General features: G+C 39.0%; 1 protein-coding gene across 7 annotated transcripts in view; it reads right to left on the reverse strand.

The window, feature by feature from the left end:
* STARD9 (StAR related lipid transfer domain containing 9) overlaps window positions 1-18,165 on the reverse strand; it is a 103,289-nt gene that overhangs the window by 50,971 nt on the left and 34,153 nt on the right. For all 7 annotated transcript variants that reach the window (XR_005658534.1, XM_039888370.1, XM_039888369.1 and 4 more), the window contains 3 exons: window positions 2,611-2,727; window positions 1,429-1,461; window positions 1,278-1,339 (listed from right to left, as the gene is read on the reverse strand). Coding sequence is in view for 6 of the 7 variants with exons in the window: in XM_039888370.1 (XP_039744304.1) it covers window positions 1,278-1,339; window positions 1,429-1,461; window positions 2,611-2,727 (212 nt within the window). In the remaining variant the exon portion in view is untranslated. The remainder of the gene's footprint in view (window positions 1-1,277; window positions 1,340-1,428; window positions 1,462-2,610; window positions 2,728-18,165) is intronic.

The raw sequence follows: 18,165 nt of genomic DNA on the forward strand, positions 1-18,165 counted from the left end.
ACGCCAGGGTTCCCCCTTAAGTCCCTTTCTACAAGTGTACAATAGGGTTTTTGGCACTGGTTGTCAGCACTTTACAATTTTAGGTTTACAATGTCAGTGTTGATTCAAGTTTAACCTTCAAGAGGCTATTTCAGTATGATTTTTAGGGTATGCTGCCACAAACCTGTGCCTTGATCAGACCACCACAACACAAAGTCTACAAGCTTGTTTGTTAAAGTAGTTTTCAAACAAGATCTTTGAGCTCTCTTATTCTGTGAAGGCATCTGAAGAGCCAACGCTGAGCAAGGATGCTATGTGATAAGGATTCTAGTCTCCACCCCAAATTTAAGTAGGACAATTTTCATTTTATCTGTTTTATACACTGAATCTGTTTAAGTCATGCTCTAATAGCTATCTATTGGCATTTTATTCTTTTTAAAAATAATAACAGCTACAGTTCTTTATTAAAATCAGTAGAAACTTTGATAAACAAGAAAGCAGGCTTCACACAAAAAGGTCTTCCTGACCAGAGCACAGATGCTTGCCTGTGCAGCCAGCAGTCAGAAAAAAAGGCTCCAGCTCAAAGCTGAACTCTATGTACACTCTTCTTATAAATTATTTCTCCTTAACCTTCTCATATTTAGACACAGGAATCCCAGATGTTTCTTAGAACGGGGGTTCCCAGATTTCATGTGGGTGATAAAAATGTTCTTGAATTAGATAGCGATGATGGCTGGACAACCTTGTAACCATCAGGAGGCATCACTGAACTGTATACTTTAAAAGCATGAATTTTAAGGTATAAGAATTAAATCTCAATTTTTTTTTTTTAAAAAAAGGACATTGAACACTAAAAAAAAAAAAAAGAATACAGAGAATTAAGGGTAATTGGTAACCTTCTGCCAACTTTTCCATTATAGTCTGGTTAAAACTTCATCTTGGAGTAGCCAGTACTAGTCTGGAAACTAGAGTTTGGGAATGACTAACCTGGAGAACAACACAGTGGGTGTCTGGAAAAAAAAAAATCCTAAAAGTTAGTATAAAACTGTAAAGAGAGTAAAGGAAAGGAAACTGACAGCTAGGGCAAGCTGGTACAAAAGAGATACCTGCTTGTTAAGCCCGAGGATAAAAACTTAAGTTTTCTACAACCCAAAAACCTAAGTATGTTTCTCATCTCCCTGTACTGCGAGATATTTCTGCTGTGACTTTTCTCCATTCCTCTGGAGGACAGCTGAATATGCTAGAATTTGGAGTGAAAATAGGAACATTTTAGGCTCCAGAGCCTAAGAGGTTCTTACCTTACTTTTATCCTACAGGAAGAAGGCAGTGGGGCATAGTCTTCCTCCCTGAGGAAAAGACCCTGAACAAACCAGAGGGTTGGAATTTTATTGAAGCGAGTGTACAAAGGAAACCTACTTTGACAGAATCCAGTCAAAAGAGAGTCTATACCTCACATATCCGTGGCGTCAGCCCAACAGAGGCCTGGAGAACAGAAAAAAGGAAAGCATTACTGTTCACTCACAGTGATGCTCTCCCCCAACGCCCTCGAACCATCCTTAGCAGGGGAATAGGCACATGGGCTCCTTGTGCTAGCCTCTTCACTTTAGGGAGTTTCACCAGCAGTATGCAGAAGACTTGATTTGCCAGTGCTCTCAGGAGACAGTCATGGGAGGAATGTACCACTTTACAGGCAGATCACCTCCACAAGAAGGAAGACAGAAGAGGCTAGCAAACCCAGATACCTGCTTTTGTGCAAAGAAGGTTACGCCTTTCTTGGATAAACCAGTTTTACAACTGTGGTCCCTCCCAGAACCTATCTCCTATCCCTAAACACACAGGAGGACTAGAGCATATGGGTGATTAAAAAAAAAAAAAAAAAAATTTAGGGAGAAGTGGCTTCTCCTTTCATCTTGGATCCCGTGCTAACTTATACTCAGGTTAAAAGCTTTATACCTCTGGTTTAATGGCATTTTCTTCTTTTAATTTCAAATATATAAAAGCACATTAATATGGACATAGTAAATAATCAGCTGAGCCCAAGGCAGCAGGAATAATCTTTCAGGAGGAACGGTGTCTCAGAGAATGTCTCTGTGTAGTGTTGTCACCTGCCCCTCGAGATCATCGTACTAAGGGACTTCTAAATCTAAAACAAAGAGGTATTCTTAGGGAATTCTACCCTTCTAATGTCCATGATTAAAAAAAAAAAAAAAAAAAAAGGGGGGGCTCTCATAAGTCCCATGCACTTTTGAAAGCTCCCATCACAGTGGCTAGATTTCCTGCTTCTTTCTAACATTCGGGTCTAAGACACATATCCTCATATTTGCAAAGCCCTAGCCAGCACTTAAGATTTAGTAAATGATATGAGAAATTCAGAAGGACTGACAAAAGGTCTGCTTCATCAAAGGGAGTCATAAAATTCTAAGGTTTATCAGCATTAATAAATGGGGCTAAATTTCAAAGTTTACCTTTCAATTAAAGTGCTGAGAAACCCATTCTTAATATAGAAGAGGGCCCATTAAATCTTGTTAAAAGGTGACTAAGAAACTCACATTCTCCCACTGGCAAGGACAATGCAAGATTCAGGCTTGCTGTGGCATTAGGAAGATATCTCATTCCAATACCAATACTCACTGGGGTCCCCAGCATGGTGTACGTCTTCCCAGAGCCTGTCTGCCCATAGGCAAAAAGGCATATGTTATAGCCTTTGGCAGCTCCAGACAGTACCTCAGTCCCCAGATCCTGGAATATCTGTAACAACAAAAGTAGAGAGCATGTCACTGTGGTCCTTCTTCCCACAGCAAATTTAGAATTATTTTTTAATCTAAAAATATTACAAAATGTTTCAAACATATATGACTATAAGTTCCCCACCATTTCACAAAAATCAGCTCAGTTTCAGAAAAAAGATTACTAAGAAAAATTCATTCATTCATTTGGTCATTCAGATACTTTTTAAAGTGCTAACTGTATGCTGGGTACAATGCTAGGTGCTAAAATTGATATGGTACAAAATTGATATGGTCCCTAATTTTAAGGCAAAGGGCAAACACATGCAAGCAAACAGTGAAGAAAGACCATGCACATTCTTTTTCCTTCTCATTCCAAGAAAGTGTTTTGTACAGTTAATCAGACAAAGCTACAATGAAATATTGCCCAGAACATTTACAAATTCAGTCTCAAGACACCACAGTGAGGATGTTAAGCCCAAAAGTTAGGGGGGTGTTTTCCCTATGGGTCTCTTTTCTATATGCTTCCTCCTCAGATTGATCCTAACAGTTGACTGGTTCTGTTGGTCACTCATCTCTGTGGTAGCCAGTTTTAGTGAATCAGAAACAGCCAGAAGTCCTCATGTGAAAACTCCTATACAGTATTCTGTGTAATGCCAGAAAGTCCTGTTGGACTCTGTTAGGCAGACCCTGGTCTCTGGAAAAAAACAGTCTAGCTCATAGGGAAGGCAAAGTTTCCCAGTTCGACCAGTCCTCAATAGAATGCCACATGGACATCTGCATCCCGGGGCTATATGGTGGACATCTATCCTTTGTATTATTGTTTCTCAGTATCCAAATACTCTCCTTATTTGGGGGGAATCTCTGATTGTGTCAGTCTTGGTAGAAGCAGGGTCCAACCCTCCATGACAGAAGCCAGACAAGCCAGATACTCCTCTCCACCTCCTGGCAGCTAGAACACTAACCTGTGAAATAAGGCCCACCAAGTAGGTGCTCCCACTTGGATTTGGAAAGAATGACATAAAAACAAAATGACTGGTAAATTCTCGCTGGGTAGCATCGAGTCCAATAGCACTGCATCTTGAGCATACAGTGGTACAAGTGTCAAGGGTGGTGACCAAATTAGGTTTCACCTGGCTTCTCTGCTAGGTAAGATCCCATGGTGTCCTACTTATTTTTCAACTTTCAGTTCAATTCTGTGAACTACCTGATAAGTTTCCAAATTGGAATGCAGCTGTTACCTTTCATAGCTGGGTGATCTTGAACAAGTTACTTAAACTTTTTAAGCCTCAGTTTCTTAAGCTGTAAAGTAGATATTTTATATCTATATCACAGGTTTGTTATAAAGATTAAGTGAGCTAATACACATAACTAGGGGCAAAAGGGACAAAGATAGGAGTTGCTGATTCAAACCCACATTACCAGGTTCTATGTTTTAGCAGCTGCAGCTATGCTTCTTGGCCAGTGAACTATTTATGTTTTGTTTTGTTTTTGTTTTTGTTTTTGTTTTAAGGCTTCCAATATTCAGACACAGGGCCAAAAGAACCTGGGGAATAGTGAAAGATGGAGGTCTTGAATCATTCCCACCCCCCTGCCCAATCTCCCTCCCAGCTCTGTATTTCTCTCTCTCCATTCGCTCACATCTATGTTAGCAAAGCTGAAAATCTGGCAGGGTTTTCTTTGACTCCTGACATTTGTCTGGGTTAAATTCCCAGGGACTGAAGAGGAGGGGTCATTGCTCTTCGTCAGACCACTTGAGTTGGCTGCCATCCACTTACTAGTTAGAAGATGTTCTACCTTTCTATTGCTCCAACAGGAAGTAAGAACAGAGGCACAAACAGAGCAAGGCCACATCTATCCAAATGTTATTTCTTCTCACTGCTCACACACAGCTCAGCAGAGTGGGCTCAGCAGATTGTAAAGGAAAACAACAGAATGTTACTTTGTCCATGTCTTTATCCAAATTCAAATAATCACCCAGAGGTTTTATGAAAAACACCTTTGAAGATACCATTTTTACTCAAGAGTAAAACATGTCAATAGGCAAAACCAATAGGCTTCAACCCTGGAACGGGTGGAAATGTTAAGATGAAGCTACCGTTTTTCAAGAACTGTGAGGCTTAGCTCATCATAAGTTCCAGGGAAAAGCACAGCCCTAGATAGAGTACAACAGGGCCAGAGGACACCAGGGTCCACTCTCGCCACGATAATATAATGAAGGAGATGCAAATAGCTCAATGTAAATACCAAGACTAGTTGTAAAGCTAAAATAAGTCACCGAAAGGCAATCTAAAGCTAGAGAGTCCAGTTCAGGAGTACTTTTTTCTGGAGTAAAAGTAGCTGAAAGCATTGAATACACAAATTAACTATGTGTAATATAGCACTTCCAGCATTTTTAAGTACTAGATATGGGACAGACCACTGGCAGCTGTTGTGTGAAGACTCCTGACATCTCAAGCCAAAACAAAAAGATCTACCAATATACATTGCCTCAGGGCAACTGAATCTAGTAATCAGAATTTTTTAAAAAGTTCTCAAAAGAATGAAAAGACAAGCTACAGACTGAGAGAAAATATTTGCAAAAGACATCTGATAAAAGAATACTATCCAAAATACACAAAGAATTCTTAAAATGCAACAAAGAAAATAATTAACCTGATTAAAACATGCATGAAAGATCTGGACAGACGTGTCACCAAAGATGATATATTCATAGTAAATAAGCATATGAAAAGATGTTCAACATCATATGTCACTGAAGATGCAAATTAAAACAAGGAGATACCACCACACACTCATTAGAATGACCAAAATCCAACACACTGACACCACCAAATACTGACATAGATGTGGAGCAACAAGAACTCTCATGCATTGCTTGTGGGAATGGAACAGTCATTTCGAAAGAGAGATTAGCAGTTTTTACAAAACTAGATACAGTGTTACTATACAATCTGAGCAATCACACTCCTTTGTATTTATTCAAAGGAGTTGAAAACTTATGTCCACACAAAAACTTGTAGACAAATGTTTATAGCAGCTTTATTCCAATTGCCATAATGGGAAGCTGCCAAGACATCCTTCATTAGGTGAATGGATAAATAGGTGGTGGTACATCCAGACACTGGAATATTCAGTGCTAAAAAGAAATGATCTATCAAGCCATGAAAAAATATCGAGGAAACTTAAATGCATATTACTAGGTGAAAGAAGCCAATTTGAAAAAGCTATATATGATCCCTACTATATGACATTCTGGAAAACAAACTATGGAGAGAGTAAAAAGATCAGTGATAGATGGAACACAGAGGATTTATAGGGCTGTGAAACTATTCTATATGATACTACAATCTTGTATACATGTTATTATACATTTGTCCAACCCATAGAATGTACAAAATCAAGAATGAACCCTAATGTAAACTATGGATATTGGGTGATAATGATGCATCAATCAATGTAGGTTCATCGATTGTAATAAATGGACCACTCTAGTGTGAGATGTTGATAGCTGGAGAGCAGAAGGTATATATGGGATCTCCCTGTACTTTGTGCTCAGCTTTGTTGGGAACCTAAAATTGCTCTAACTAATAAAGTCTATTTTTAAAAAATAAAATCAACAAGATAAATCTTAAGGGATGGACTTCCTCAATATTAGAAACATTATCGACAAACCCTTCTTGAAAACTGCTAGGATCAACTATTGTCACTGGAGATTTCATGATGACTGTTTAAGGTCCAAAAATAATTGGATGCCTCATATTTTCCTAAAGGAACTTTTCACTGAGAATTTTTGGCTTGCTTGCTTTTGATAGTCCTGTAGTTCTTTCTATTATATATCATGTCCTCTAAACCCCACATAGACTTATAACAAAAAAAAAAAATCTGTGACTTCAATTTAAGATAAAAGTTCAAATCAATGAAATAAATATTGATTTCAAATACAGGTCTCAGAAACTGTTGAATCAGTGAGAATAGGGACATTTCAACTGCTGGAAACCAGTCAAACATATGTTTTCACTAATGCTAGTAGTTACTTAGGAAAACCTCAAGTAACCCAGAGTTGACTTATTTACACTTCTCATCACATAGAGACACTGAAGTAAGGTTGGTACTATTTGTGGTTCTACTGGTTTCTCAAACTTGTGGTAGCAGTATAGAAAAGTAAGGTTCAGGGCCCACTATTTTAGGGAGAATATTCATGTGAAATATATAACTTAATGGGGGCTTAAATTTGGAGAAAGGGCTTAGAATGATTTCTCTTTAAAAACAAAATTTTTTTTCAATTACAGTTGATTTCTCTTCCTTTAAACAGCTATACTTATAGCGTAGTGGTTAAGAACACAGGCTTGGGAACTTTCTAGGTTCAAAGACTGGCTCTTTGGGTAAGTAACCTTACCTCAGTTTCCTCAGCTGTGAAATAGAGATTTTAAAAGTACCTTAAACTCATAGGGTTACGGTTAAGCATGTAAATACATGTACAGCCTTTAGAACAATGTCTGGCACAAAGTAAGCACTAAATAAATGCAAACTTTTACTGTTATTACATATTATCGTTTCCATTTTTCTATATAAGAACTACTCAAAAGAGTTATCTTGCTCTGTGGTACTCTCATATATTTTAAGGGGAACCATGTGCTTATTTTGGAAACTAGATACCTTAACACAGATACCATAGTTAATAAGTCCCAACTTCACACAGATATCTTCTGAACAACTTCTACCTTCTATCCCATTAAAAATTTATTTCCAAAAAACCTCCAGAAACCATTAAATTTAAGTAAAAAAATAATTAAAACTGTTTCTTCATACCTTGAGGGTTTTCCTAAGGCCAAGCTATTATCCTTTCCCTTTTATAAATAAGAAAATCATGTCACTTGAGATACAAAATACATGAAGTTCTCAGCCCTTAATACTTTTCCACAGAAAGGTTTCTTTTTCTTCTGGCTTCCTTTTTAAAAAAATTGAGGTATAACTGACATAACATTATGTTAGGGATACAACATAATGATCCAATATTTGCATATGTTGCAAAATAACTGTCACAACAAATAAGTTCAGTTAACATCCATCACCATACAACTAAAAAATTTTTCCTCATAATGAGAACTTTCAATATCCTCTCTCCTAGCTACTTTCAAATATGCAGTACAGTATTATTAACTATAGTCACCATGCTGTATATTATATGTCCATGACTTACTCATTTTATAACTGGAAATTTGTCTCTTTTGACCCATACATTTGTTACGAAATAAAATTACTATTATAAACTAAGATTTTCACACAGAAAAGAAATTCTTTACTAGTTTTTTATTATTCACCTAAAGAAATATTTATGAGAAAATGGCTTTACATTCTATGATGTATTCTGCTTAAATGGATTTTAAATATTACTTATCTCTCTTGGTCTATAACTCCATTGTTAAATTAAAAGGATTACACTAAAAAAAAATTCTTTTCTTTTAGTAAAACTGTTAATACAGTAATATCATCTTTACTGACAAGAATCGGTATTTGAATATTCACTGTGAGAATTAGTCTTATAATGTTTTATATAAATATATTAAAAATAGAAAAAACACAAAATGCAAATAAAAATAATTACTCTACTTAGAGATAACCATTGTTAAAATTTTGGTATATAGATTACTCTTTCAGACTTTTGTTCTATTCCTAGATAACATCTAATGTCCCTTCCAGGTCTTAAATTCTAATGTAAATATAGTAATTAAGAACAGTACTTGAATATAATGAGGATACTATACTGAACCTAGTTGTTTTTTTCACTTGTTATAATTATTTATGATATTAAGATGCACACTTTTCCCTACATTAATATGTAGATAACTTAATATTTTTCATTTTAATTTAAAATATTTAATTTCCCAAGTGGGGAAGCATACTTTAGCCTCACCCATCAGGTAACCAAAACTGTCTAAGCCACAGCCCAGGCTCCCTGACCACTTGGCATTAGCTTACCCAAGGTGCAAAGTGTCTAGGGAAGGGAAGGAAAGCCTCATCTGTGCCAGCTTTGCCAAAACAACCCCACGAGGTGTCAGTAAATACTGTCCACTCTTCATAAATGTCAAGTAAATTCTGAGGTAGTCCCTCTATCCCACTGCAGGTTATCATCTTTGAGTCTCTATGTTTACAGACAGTCCATTCCCACTGTAAGTCTGGCTAGGGGTGAACTGACATCATTTGGGGCCCGGGCCAAGTATGGACCAAGTAATGTCCCTGGTCTTCTGTAACCAATTTCTCCACAGAAACAGGCAATAACCTATATTTGACTTCAACAGACGAAGCTACATTTCCTATTTGGCTTCTCCATTTTATACTGTGAACTACAGAGAGATTTATTTCTCATATTCATTCATACTGATATGTACCCATGCAACGTGTATCATGGAAATTGTTTAACTAGTTCCCAAGAAACGGAAGGAGAAAAGAACTACAATGGAAAATTTGAAATGCAGGTAAACATGAACAAGGTCAACTGAAACACATGCCATACCCAATGGAGAGAGAGAAGAATCATATTCTGAAAGAAATCAGTTTAGAGACAGGCAGGTCCCAGAACTAGATTTCTCTTCACCTTAGGGAGCAAGTATTTATTAAATTCCTAACAGGGACCTAGCACTGTTCAGGGCACTGTGAGAGATTTGAAAGACACTTAAAATATTGTCCTGATCTACAATGAGCTCGCTATATAGTTGAAGAGAAATATTCTAAACTTAATAAAAAATTCAATATCAGTACATAGTAAAATATGAGTAAAGGGTAGCTGTAAATATATTTGGAGAAGGGTAAATGACTGTGGGCTGGGGTAGTTAGAGAAACCTTCCTAGCAGAGTTGTCACTTGATCTGTCTTAAGCATGCTTTGAGAGAAGTCCCTTTCTTGAATAATATCCCCAGGTAAAGGCCTTTTCTCTTAAGTGAGGGTGACCCCAGGACAGTATCACCACAAAATCTAAAATGTATCTTTGTCATTTCAATCCTTTGGGAAGTCAGAGTTCAGGGTGAAACAATAGAACTAGATCACTTTGCTCCCTCTGAAAAACCGTTGGACCTCCACTTGCCATCTCTTAATACCTGGCTGTCAACCTTGGAAAGTTCATGTTTAGGACTAAAGATCTCCCACCTCAGGAACAACAAACATCCAGGCAAGTAACCCCAGAAACAACCACACAAATCGCTCTGCCCCATCTCTTCATTCAAGTTACTTTTATTTGAACAAGAAAGTATGGCTACAAAAAGGATAAACAGCAGCAGCTATATATTCTTAGCCTCAATGAAAGAGGCCCACTGATAGTGGCGATGGCCCATTCTCATTACATAACCTTTTAATGGTATGAGACTATCACTTCCTAAAATGAAAATTACTCTGTGGCCAGATAAAACAGGGTCTTTCTAGGAGCTTCTGCTTGAGTTTTATATACTAGCCCTCTTCTCAAACCCCTACCCCTCCCAAAGCTATTTGATCCATGAGTTCCTAAGAAGGGAAGAGGAAGATATAGGCCTGCAATTTTCTAAACGATGACATAGGCCTAAAGAATCTCCCAAAGTGTCCCCACTTAAAATTCTTCTGGCCCTACAGCTACTGTCATGACTAAAGAACTAGGAGGCATTTGGACTCATTCAGTCTTGATCAATTCAGTCCAAGTGGACTCATTATATTGCTTTAGGTAGCAAAAAAAAGAAAAGTAAAGGCTGAAATATGCGAACATTTCTATCTCATTTTCTTCTGTCTTCTCTAAAACTATTATCTACAATGTAGATTTACCGTAGTTTAATATTACAATATATAATCTGTACTTCCAAATCAGTAAGAATATAGTCAACATCTCAAAATGATAAAAAATGTAAAGAACTGCCCAAAAGCCATTATTGAACACAACACATTTTCATCTTTCTGAAAATATATAAATTTTATATGGTTGATATGCAGAGTATAAAGCTCTTGTGTGCTGCTTTTCATTCCTATATAAGTAAAACACTTAAGCATGTTATTCATTTCTATTGTTTTCATAATTATAATTTTAAAGGTTCGTAATTAACAGAATTATTTTTAACAATCAACAATTTTCTTATTCTCATACCAACATGAGATGAATGAAACCAAAAACTCCCGTTAAAAAATATCAGTAGCAACTGGCGTTTATACCGGCAACTCAAGGTCAGTGCTTCCGGTGGTATGGAGTACAAAGAGAAAAAGAAGAGCCACCCTTTACCATTCCTAAGCCCTCAGTTTCCAAAATTCTGTGAACGCATTTCTCCTTAGTCGAGCACCATGGTCCTGAAACAAATTTGGTAAGTTGGCTGGGTTATTTTTAATTTACTCCAACCAGCACCCAACTTCTCTCCTCACACTCTCTTCTTTGAACTGTATAATGTTAGATTGGTATCAGTGAGAACTCATGAGTTTCAATATAAATAGGTATAGCAATAGATAAGATGTAACTGTATGCATGTATGCGTATATACATATGTATATGCAAGTATATAAATATTCCCTAGCTTTGTCTAACTATACTGAGAGGACTCCTCAATAGCGATGATCACACCTAGCATCTCAACCTTGGCTTCTAAATATCTTCCACTAATAGGAACAATTTGAGCATCATAATAAACAATAACAACAGACTGTAATCCATTGAATAAAATGGGAAACCATGAGTCAGTACAAATATAAATAAGTAAATAATTTGCAAGTTTGATAAGGAATAGAATATTTATATAGTTTCAAAGTACTTCTCAACAAAATATTAATCACAAAGGAGAAAAAAGTAACTTTACAATGGAGAAGCTTCACAGATGCCACCTTAATCAAGTAATCAAAGTGAATTCTGTGATATTCCTATCAAAGACACACAATCTGAATCTAATCATGAGGCGATGTACGACAAATTAAGGAACATTCTACAAAATAATTGGTCTGTAATCTTCTAAAATGTCAACATCATGAATATAAGAAAAACTGAAGAACTATTCCAGATGGAATCAGACTAGACATAAGACAACTAAATGCAACAAGTGATTCTGAACCATATATTTTTTCTATAAAGGACTGGGATAGGTAGCAAAACTTGGATGGAGTCTAAGATTAGATGATAGTAATATAACAATTTAATGTCCCAATTTTGAAGGCTGCATTGTGATTATGTTAGAGAATGTCCTTCTCTATAAGGAAATGTCCACTCAGGTATTGGGGGCGATTGGATATCAGGCTGGCAATTTTCATATAGTTCAGGAAAAAAAAAATTTTTTAGAATCTACTTCCACCTTGTCCATAAGTTTGTGGTCATCTCAAAAAATTTAAAGTTTATTTAATAAAAATATGTAAAGAAAAATACAACAGAAAGCACACTGGATTCTGTGTCAGGCCTAGGTTCCTATGACTATCAGCATTGCACCTCATTAGCTGTGTAACCTATTAGTCACATGCTGTGTTTCCTTTTCCCTCATCAGTAAAATCTGGATGATGTTTACTGTAAAAATCAAATGAAGTGAAATGTGAGAAAACACTTAATACATTACATTTCTGATCAAGCATATTTATTTTACAATTCTGTTGAAACAAATTTTTGTGGCACTGTATCAACCAGGGTCTGAGCAGAAGCAGATGGTACACTCAGAATAACTCAAATTCAGTTAAATAAAAAGACTATTTACAAAGGGGTGGGTGGGGAGCAGGAAAACCACAAGGGATAGTGCAGTAATCTGGAAACAGTAACTGGAAATTCACCACCTCTGGGCCCAAATGAACAAGGGAAAGAAGGATTCACCAAAACGTGGAAGGAGAAAAATCATGCGGTGAGAGCCACCTTGAGAGGAGATCTTAAGTTAATGGATGAGGCCAGCCTGAGACAATTCTGAGGAAACCTTTCCCTCTGATCTCCCGCAGTCCTTTATAAAGCCTGCCTTTCTGTGTTCTCCCTGGAGTACACTTCAAGTTGCTACCTGAATCAGTCGCAATCTCTGGCCTCAAATTAATGCTTTTTATTCTCTTTTAACTTAAGCCTCTTTCTTGGTTAAGAGGTCTTTTTCAGGGACAGTTTCTGTTGGTTAATTTTTTTCCTTTGAATAGACCATACTTTCATGTTTCTTTGTATGCCTTGGGATTTTTTGTTGAAAACTGAACATTTAAAGCTAATAATATAGTTTCTCTGTAAATTAGATTATCTCCTTTCCCCAGGGCATGCTGTTTCCTGTTACTATTTTGTTTGTTTTTGATTGTTGTAAGTTGTCTCTGTGCTAAGTATCATCCTGGGGTATAAACCTAAGATGTTCTCAAGTCTTTTCTGAACCTTTCCCTGGGCATGTACAATTACTTTCTAATTTTTCCTATGTATCCAGTTGTTTTTGAATGTCCTAGTCTTTAATATCCAGCTCCCAAAAAGAGAAAAAGAGAAAAATAAAGTGTGTCTGGTGGGTGATGGGGAGAAGGGGTGCTGGCCCTTTAAATCCCCTAGTAGTCACTGCAGCTGAATGGGGAGGGACTTGCAACAATAAAGAAGGTGTAGCAACATGGCTGTCAATCTCTGCCTGCATCTCTGTTACTGGAATCTGTAATTAGGAATCAGAGTACAAATGCCTGTCATTTGGAAGACAGGGTCCTTTTTGCCCACCCTGACTCTTGCAGGCTGCATGAAAGAGGCTTCAGGACCAATGCATAGGTGCCAGCCACGTGGCTGGGAATAGAGAATGGGTGGCTGCTAAGAGCTGAAATTGGCCGAAACTAACTGCAATTTATCCGCCAAGTCTTCCTCTGGAAGTTGTAAGCCTTCAATAAACTCCGGTGTCAAAACAGTCATATCAAACAGATTCTGCCAGTGCAATTTTTGTTTGGGTGGGGAGACAGACTTCTGGTGCTTCCTATTCCACCATCTTTCCAGAATCCTCTCCTCCATAATTATTTTTTTAATACAAATAATAGCCTCATATTCCCCTATTGAAAGCTGTGTACTTCCCATCAAGATGGCAGAGTAGGTAAATGCTGTTCTCGCCTCCTCCCAAGACCACATCAAAATTATAACTAAATTACAGAACTATCATTGAGAACCACATGAAGAAGAGCTGAACAGAAGTCCTATAACTAAGGATATAAAGAAGAAGCCATGTTGAGACTGGTAGGAAGGGTGGAGATGCAAAAAGGGCAAGTCCCACACCCACAATCTGGCAATTAAGAATTGGGAGAGATATCTCAGCTGCAGAGGTTATCTATGAGGAGTGAGGGGTCACAGCCTCACACTCTGTTCCCCATTCCAGGCCACCAGTGCCAGGAAGAGGAATCCCCATGTCATCTGGCTGTGAAAAACAGCAGAGATTGCATCTCCAGAGGGCTTCTGGAGACCTAGGTAATCCTCTTGGAGTCATGTGCATGGACTCGCTTGCTCACAAACTCACCTGCTCTGGGGTTCAGCGCAGGCGCAGCAGTTTGAAACACGTCAGGGACGTATGAAGAGGAACTAAACTGACTAGCTTCAGGGCATGTGCTGGAGTGGCAGGGGTCAGTAAGGGCAGTTCTCTATGGGGACATAAGTGTTGGCATATGCCATTGTGCCTTTGACAAACTCCCCTCCCAACCAGCCAGCCCAATGCAGGCAGGCACCAAATCTGTGCTCTCCATTAACCTGGCTAATGTAGTTCACCCTGCCCTGGTGATTCCCTGAGACCCTAACCCATCTAACTCATAGCTTGGCCCAAGCCAAATCCAGCGACTTTTCCATGGAAGTGGCCAGCTTCAGTTCACACTGCAGACTTTCCTAAAAATCTCTCAAAGGTCCATAAACCCCAGACAAGCAGCTTCTGGCTTCAGCATGCTCTATATCTTCTAATAAGTGGTCCCAAGCCTGACACAAGTGGTAACTGGTCTCAACTTGCATTGTAACTCCCATTAGGTAGCCCCAAGCCTGGCATAAGTGGCAGCAAGTCTTGGCTTAGAATGTAGCTGCAACTAAGCAGCCACAAAGCCAGCATAAGTAGTGACTGGCTTCAGCATATACCATGATGTCCACCAAAGGTTCCCAGGTCTGGCACAAGTGGCAGCCAGGCTCGATTCACAGCATAGTCTCTCCCAAGCACCCCTAAGCCCAGTAAAAGTGGCAATCAACCACAGATCACTTTGTAGCTTCTACCAGACAGTCCCAAGCCTGATACAAGCAGTAGCTGACCCTGGCCTGTGCCAGAGCCCCTCCCAAGAGGCTTCAGAACATACCCAGTGGCCAGCTTCACACTACATCAGAGCACCACTAGACCAGCTCCACAAATGACACACCAAAGGGGGGGCTTGGCTGGCACCAGTCCCCACTAAAGTGACTCCCACTCTATGGGGTCAGCCCCCACACAACAGTTTGTCCACTGTTGTCATGGCTGGCCCTCATAGCCAGTAAGCCTGAGGGTCAACCCCACCAACAGATGTGCCAATAGCAACTGAGGCTTAATTACAATAGGAGGACACACACAAGGGACACCTCTGGAGCACCTAACTCAGGTGACCAGAAAGACTGTGCCACTGGGTCCCACAGGACACCTATTACATGAGGCCACTCTGCCAAGAACAGAAGACAGCATATCTACCTAATATATAGAAACTAACACAGGAGGTCAGCCAAGATGAAGAGACAAAGAAACATGTCCTAAATGAAAGAACAGGATAAAACTCCAGAAAAAGAACTAAATGAAATGGGGACAAGGACTCTACCACATATAGAGTTCAAAACTCTGGTTATAAGAATACTCAATGAAGAATAGATGAACTCAGTGAGAACTTGAACAAAGAAATAGAAAACGTTAAAAGGATATAGAAAACATAAAAAGGAATCCATCAGAAATAAAGAATAACTGAAATGAAGAACACAATAAAAGGAATCAATAGCAGATTAGAAGAGGCAGAGGACTGAATCAGCAATCTGGAAGACAAGGTAGCAAAAAACACCCAATCAAACAGCAATAAGAAAAAAGATTTTTTTTAATGAGGGTAGTTTAAGGGACCTCTGGGACAACATTAAGCATTTGCATCATAGAAGGACCAAGAGAAGAGAAAGAACTAGGGATTAAAAACCTATTTGAAGAAATATTGACTGAAAACTTCCCAAATCTAGCAAAAGAAAGAGACATACAAGTCCAGGAAGCGCAGAGGGTTCCAAACAAACCCACATGTAGACATATAATTAAAATGCCAAAAGTTAAAGACAAAGAGAGAATCTTAAAAGTAGCATGAAAAAAAGCAATTAGTTATACACAAGGGAGCTCTCATAAGACTGTCAGCTGATTTCCTAACAGAAACTTTGCAAGCCAGTAGAGATTGGCACAAAATATTCAAAATCATGAAAAACAAAGATCTACAACCAAGATCACTCTACCCAGCAAGGCTATCATTTAGAATTGAAGGACAGAGAAAGAGTTTCCCACACGAGAAAAAGCTAAAGGAGTTCATCACCACTAAACCAGTATTACAAGAAATGTTAAAGAGACTTCTTTAAAAAGATAAAAAATATGAATAAAAAATTGTAGAAAAGAAATAAGTTTCAGAGAGGGGGAAGATGGCGGACTAGGTAAACACAGGGTTCGTCTCCTCCCAGGACTGCACTGAAATTACAAGCAAATTATAAAATAATCAACATGGAGAATCACCTGAAGTCCAGCCGATCATAACACCTACATCTGATAATATAAAGGAGCCACATCAAAGCCGGTAGGAGGGGCAAAGTCCTGAATTGGGCTGGACCTGCACCCACGGGTGGTGGAGGATCACCGGGAGGGAGAGCAAAGCTGCAGAGGCTCTCCTGAAGGAGAGGGGGGTCCTGCTCACACCTGGGGACTCCCCAGCCCAGGGAAGAGGAGATTCCAATAACTCTGACTGTAGAAATTAGAGGGGATTCCGGCCGTCTGGGTGAGATGGAAGGCAACTGAGCCCCTAGACATCCCTTTGAAGGACCCACGCAAAGGTTTTCTGACCTGCAGACACTCACCCGGGATATCAGTGGTGGGTCTGAGGCTCGCGTGGGATTCATTCTGAAAAAGTCTCCATTATCTGGAATCAGAAAGAGGGTTGGAAAGGCAGCCACCATTGTGCCTTAGTCCAGCCTCCCTACAGACCACGCCAACTTGATTGTGCAGACCCCTCCCACAGAGCCATTAGGAGACGCTGGTCTGAAGAGATCAGCCCACCCTGCCTAACCTGCAGACTGCCGGGAAAAGTTGTTTATGGTTGGCTGCCATGCCCTGTGATTCAGAGTGAAGTATTCACAGTGGGGCGGCCATTGCTGTGAGCAGCATTTCTAATCCCAGCAACAGCAATGTGAGTCCCCTTTCAGAGATAAGGTCAGGCAGATAGTTGCTGCCAACACAAACTTGGGCAGATACTGAGGGCCTGTGGGCCAGTCTCAGACAGCACCTGGTCTTGCTGTGACCTGGGTCTTATGCGGGAACTCACAACAGTTACCAAATTTGCAGTAAGACTGAGGCTGTATCAATCTGACTGCCACTGTCTCCCTGAGACCCCACCTCACCCAACCTGCAGACTCCCTGGGGCACTGTTATTAGCTTGCTGCCAAGCTCAGCTTCGAGTGATTCAGGACCAAGTGTTCTCAGCTGGGCAGCCATCGTTGTGAATGGCCCTTCCAATCGCAGCAAAAATGGCAAGCCCTGTAAGCTACATTTCAATTCCCAGTGGGTGACCAGTGCTATGAGCCGCATTTCAACGGAAAACATGGCGGAGTGAGAGACGTCCCCAGATCTCTCTCCTTGAAACAACAATAAGCTGAAAATTTAAAATTCAACAAAAAACTGCACACCAGCACGTCTGAGCATGGGATCTGCACATAAGAGCTACCACAGGTACTTTAAGGCATTATATAAAGCAGGGATCCAAGAGGCTTAGACACCATCTACTGGAAACCAAAGGAAAAGCGCCTTCTTTGCAACAGATTACAGTCAGACCTTTATATAATAAACCTTCTTTCTGGAAAACAGCATAATACACTTCCATTAATGCCCAGGCGGAGAAATAGTCCATTAGAAATGTTTTACTCAAAACCAGAGAGTTTTAGATCCATATAGCTAGTAACATTTACTAAGCAAGTATTTTGTTAGGCTATTAGCACCTGAAATGTTATCAACTCATTTAATCCTCACAATATATGAGTTATTATTATTATCACTCTCTAATTTTCTAGTAAACTGAAGTCCCACAGGTAGTACTTCTAAACAAACCTCTTGCTCTGAACCAATGATATTCTGCCACTAACAAAATAACTCTGCAGTTACCAGGAAAAGCAAATCATATCTGTTGCACACAAAACTATTCTCTTACAATTTAAAATTGTTTTCCAAGGTTTCCTTACTTCCTGTTGTTTTGCTTTACACTGAGAGAAACTTTACTGAGTCTCCTTTTCAGTATTTCTGAACAGCAGTTTCAGTAATATTTTGTTATGGCTTTGGCCAAAGACAATA

Source organism: Pteropus medius, unplaced genomic scaffold, assembly GCF_902729225.1.
Source record: "Pteropus medius unplaced genomic scaffold, Ma_sr-lr_union100, whole genome shotgun sequence".
Lineage (NCBI taxonomy): Eukaryota > Metazoa > Chordata > Mammalia > Chiroptera > Pteropodidae > Pteropus > Pteropus medius.